Source organism: Manacus candei, unplaced genomic scaffold, assembly GCF_025592945.1.
Source record: "Manacus candei isolate 608988 ecotype Guabito, Panama unplaced genomic scaffold, ASM2559294v1 h1tg000022l, whole genome shotgun sequence".
Lineage (NCBI taxonomy): Eukaryota > Metazoa > Chordata > Aves > Passeriformes > Pipridae > Manacus > Manacus candei.
Window position 1 is genome coordinate 4421882 of NW_026138070.1, and position 4240 is coordinate 4426121.

Genomic DNA, 4240 nt, shown 5'->3' on the forward strand with positions numbered 1-4240 from the left:
CCTTTGTCCCTGTTCCCAGGTGAACGTGATCCACACTGCCAGCCCCGTGGAACACGCCAACCACATCGCGGCGCAGCCGCAGTTCGTTCACCCCGTGCATCATTCCTTTGTGGACCTCTCTGGTCACAACTTGGCCAACCCTCATCCCTTTTCAGGTCAGGATTCTCTATAAAGTTGAGCTGGTTGTATTCTGTTGTTAAAATGTCCAGCAGGCTCCTTGCTGCAGAGAGGGTTTTTTCCAGAGTTTAAACCAGTGTATTGGACTGATAATCCAGGCAACTCCTCGGGCCTGTTCTGTTCTTGCCCAGACTGGATTCCTAGAGATCCAGGATTCCTTTTCCTGCTAGGAGAAGAGCTTTCTGTTGGTGTGTGTGTTGGAAAATGGGAGGGACTTGATAAAGGGCTGTGAGGAACTGGGACAGTGTTTCTGAATGGCACGAGGAAAGAACTGCAGTGATATTCCCTTGATGACTCATGGGGTCTGCCCTTTCTGTTTTAATTACATTAATTTGGCAAGAGTGTAGGATGTGAGAGGAAGAAAAACAGGCAATTTAGAGAGGAGTCCATGTGGTGAAATCTGCTTTCCATGTGCTTTCAGTCTTTCAGATTGATGTAATTATATTTAAAGAACTGAGGTTTAGTTCTTCCTCTCCAACTGACTTTTTAAGTGGCTGTGGCCAAAGTGCCTCTGTAGGATTTGTACAGTGCAGGTGATGGTTACTGGCACTGTGGAAGAGTTACCACTGCCATGTAAGGAACCCCTTTTCTTTTCTCCTTGCAGTTGTTCCCAGCACAGCCACTGTTGTGATTGTTGTCTGTGTGAGTTTCCTGGTTTTTATGATTATCCTGGGAGTGTTCAGGATCCGAGCTGCACATCAGAGGACGATGCGTGACCAGGACACTGGGAAGGAAAATGAGATGGATTGGGATGACTCTGCTTTGACCATCACTGTGAACCCCATGGAGGTAAAACCCTGTGGAGCTGGGGCTCAGCACTGAACCAAAAATGCCCTTTTCTATCTGTAAGGGGTGGGATTGTCCATGGGCAGATGAGAAGAGCAGAACCAACCCCTGAGCACAGAGCAGAGACTGGGAATTTTGAATGAATGTGCTAAATGCCAAGAGCAGTTATATTTGGGATCTTGCAGGGGTTAGAGCTTCATGATACAGGATGGAATTTTGCAGGCCAGTGTCCAGCACGTGCTGCACACTGCCTTAACCAGCCTGGTCTGGTCCAAACTGGCAGGAATTTATCATCAGAACATCTGTGTTTATAATCCTCCTTGATGTGTCCTACTGCAAGATCCTTCTCCAGCAGAATTTGCAGGACTGGATCACCCTTCAGCATCAGTTTGTGTAGAGGACCAGGGTTGACAACAGAGCCACAGAGCCCTTCCACAGGGTGCTCCTGCCTTTGTCTTCTCTGCTTGCCTAATTCCTGCTGAGCTTTGAAAACCAGCAAGGCATCTGAAACAGCCCTTTGTCAACACAGTGCTTTGAATAAAGAATAAAAAGAATTTTGGCAAGTGTGGTAATGACAGTTAATTTTTGTTTTAACAGACTTATGAGGACCAACACAGCAGTGAAGAGGAAGAGGAGGAGGAGGAGGAAGAAAGTGAAGATGGAGAAGAAGATGACATCACTAGTGCAGAGTCTGAAAGCAGCGAGGAGGAGGAGGGAGAGCAGGAGGAGGACCAACAGAATGTTAATAGACAGCAACAGCTGGAATGGGATGACTCCACCCTCAGCTATTGATTCCCGCTGTTCCCTTTGTCTTTCTGTTCCCGCTCTAGAAGACTCCACTGTAACACACTCCATTGGTACCGAGGATTCATGGTGTTTAAAACAAAAAAAATTCATTCTGGCCAGTAGATTGACCCCCCCACCTCCCGTGTTTGTGTTCTGTCAGTCCCTGATGTTTAGGGTTGTAGTTTAGCACCTCTTCCTTCAGCCTTGCCTCAGTGACTGGATTTTTTTTACGCTCTGTGAGGAACCACCTTGCACTTTTTTCTTCATGTCATCTCAGCTAAGTGACTCTACAGCTCTGTAGCCATTGCACATGAATTTCTGAACTGTCTTTTTTTGCTCAGTGAAACAAACTTGGCTTTGTTCCTTTTTCTCCTCTTTCTAAAAGATGCAAAGATTGCTTGTTGGCAAAGGGTAAAGCTGCTCATTTCAGCCTGTTGATTTCTTTTAATTTTTTTCCCCCTGAATTAGTGCATGTGTAAAGTGGCAGAATGAGGTTAATATGTAGAAGATTAACAAGACTTTTTAATATTTTGTAAATATCTTGGAATTATGTAATTATGTCATTTGTGGTAGTGAAAAACAGGGAATTGGGGTTTAAAACACGCTAAAGTGAAAAATCATGCAGCATGAACTATTACAAGTCTCATCCTACTGCAGCAGGAGCACGGGCACAGTTCTTAGTGTAGATGTTCAGTAACTCTGTCCTTGGCCTTGACTCGATGTGCGCTCCCCGCTCTCCCTCAATTCCTTCCTTTTCTTTAACCCCCTTTATTTTGCAGAGGGAACACAAGCTTGTGAGAAATTGTAAAGGCTTTAGGAGCCTCTGCAGAGGTTCAGCTGCCCTGTGCAATACAGTTGTTGGGGTTTCATTTTTATTTTTTTATTTTTTTTTTTAAATTTTTCTTTTCCCTCTCCAATTAAGTCTTGGCATATAAGGGCTTTTAAGTTATTGGGGGAAAAAAACACTACATGGATGGTGGGCAGATCCATGGGGCTGTGGGGTGTTGCCACAGCTCCTGTTAGTTCCAGGGAGGCTGCCTGTAGTCCAGTGCTGGGCTGTTTGTACTGACAGGGTGGGTGTTTGTAAGTGATGGATTGTAATGAAGCTGGAGAGCCTGAGCCCTGGGGACCTGTGCACCTTGGCTACCAGTCTACATAAATAGGGGTTTGGGGTTTTTTTTAGTTGTTCATTTTTTTTCAGATTTGGCAGGGGGAGGATTTGGGGTGTAGCTGATCCCACTGACCACTCCTGCTCCTCCCCTGCAGCCCCTTGTACAGTAACTCGGACTGTCGGTGTTTTAAGCCTTTGTTTACACTTAGTAATTGTGTTTTCCTGCTGGTGAAAAACTGTAGCATAAATCACCCAACCAGAAAACCTTGGGAATCACGTTGCTGTTATTCCAAGTGGAGCTGACTGGGATTGTTTTCCATCACAGTTCTGACTTGGGACTGCAAAGGACAAAAGCTGGAAGGTACGAAAGTGCTGCTGCCCCGGGGTGGGGAGCGCTGGTTTTTCTGTCAGGCAGGGCTCGTTTAACTTTCTTTGGTCTTATGCAGAGTCTTGAATAATGAATTTCTGCTTGATTTCTATGGAGGTGGATTAAAGAGTAACTTGTTTTGCTTGTAACAGGAGCCTGGGACTGCATGCCCTCCTCAGCACGGTAAGCCAAGCTCCAGTGTTTGCTGGTGGGTGCAGAGCCCACACGTGTCACACAGCAGGGCCAGGGGCACTGGGGATGGTGCCAGAGGAGCCAAAGGGTGGGGCACAAAGGGTCCTAATTAATCAAGAGAGATAAAAGATTAAGGGCTGTTCCAAATGCTTGTACAGTTTGCTTTTCAGAGCAGACCTGTTCTCACCTCGTGGTGTAACAGGACCTGTGGTGGGTTTGATCCGGGGGAGCCTTGACTGTGGAGTGCCTTTACAATAGGAGATGGACCTGGAAGCAGGGAAGAGAACCCACACCAGAGCTTACCGTTTTTTTGGGGTTGTTTTGGGGTTTGTTTTGGGGTTTTTTTTTAAATGTAAAATTTTAGATTTCTAAAACGGGAAAATGGTTTTGACTACTTACGTGGTAATTAACTGCTAGTTTTAAGTAAACTGGGAAACTTTTAACTTATGTCTGACAGTTGTCCTGTGTTAATGTGTAGAAGACTTATCCTTCCATATACTGTTGCTGTAGCTGCTGTATTTTAGACCAAAACTGATCATGACTTAATGGTAATACTGAGGGGTTGTAACGTCCTGATGCAGTTTGTAGCCACTGTGGGTATAACTTTTCAGATGTGTATATTGGTAACAGGTCAGTTTGGAAAGTCTATAAGCTACAATAAATTTCTGGTTCTAAAGGTTGTTTGCATTTATTTTTTCTGAGTGGAACAAAGTAGAATCAATTAATATAAACTGAGTGTTAATTTGCCTCTGCTGGGGGAGGAGGAGTCTTTGTTTTCGTTGATCTCAAGCACAGAAGGACTCGGCTGCATCTGTGGACAA

At 45.0% G+C, this 4240-nt stretch overlaps 1 protein-coding gene across 4 annotated transcripts in view; it reads left to right on the top strand.

Annotated features, from left to right (window-relative positions):
- Positions 1-4095, top strand: part of CLSTN1 (calsyntenin 1) — a 37622-nt gene extending 33527 nt beyond the window's left edge. For all 4 annotated transcript variants that reach the window (XM_051786093.1, XM_051786096.1, XM_051786094.1 and 1 more), the window contains 3 exons: positions 20-155; positions 782-966; positions 1561-4095. In XM_051786093.1, the coding sequence (XP_051642053.1) occupies positions 20-155; positions 782-966; positions 1561-1755 (516 nt within the window). In that variant the 3' untranslated portion in view covers positions 1756-4095. The remainder of the gene's footprint in view (positions 1-19; positions 156-781; positions 967-1560) is intronic.
- The last annotated feature ends 145 nt before the right edge of the window (positions 4096-4240 follow it).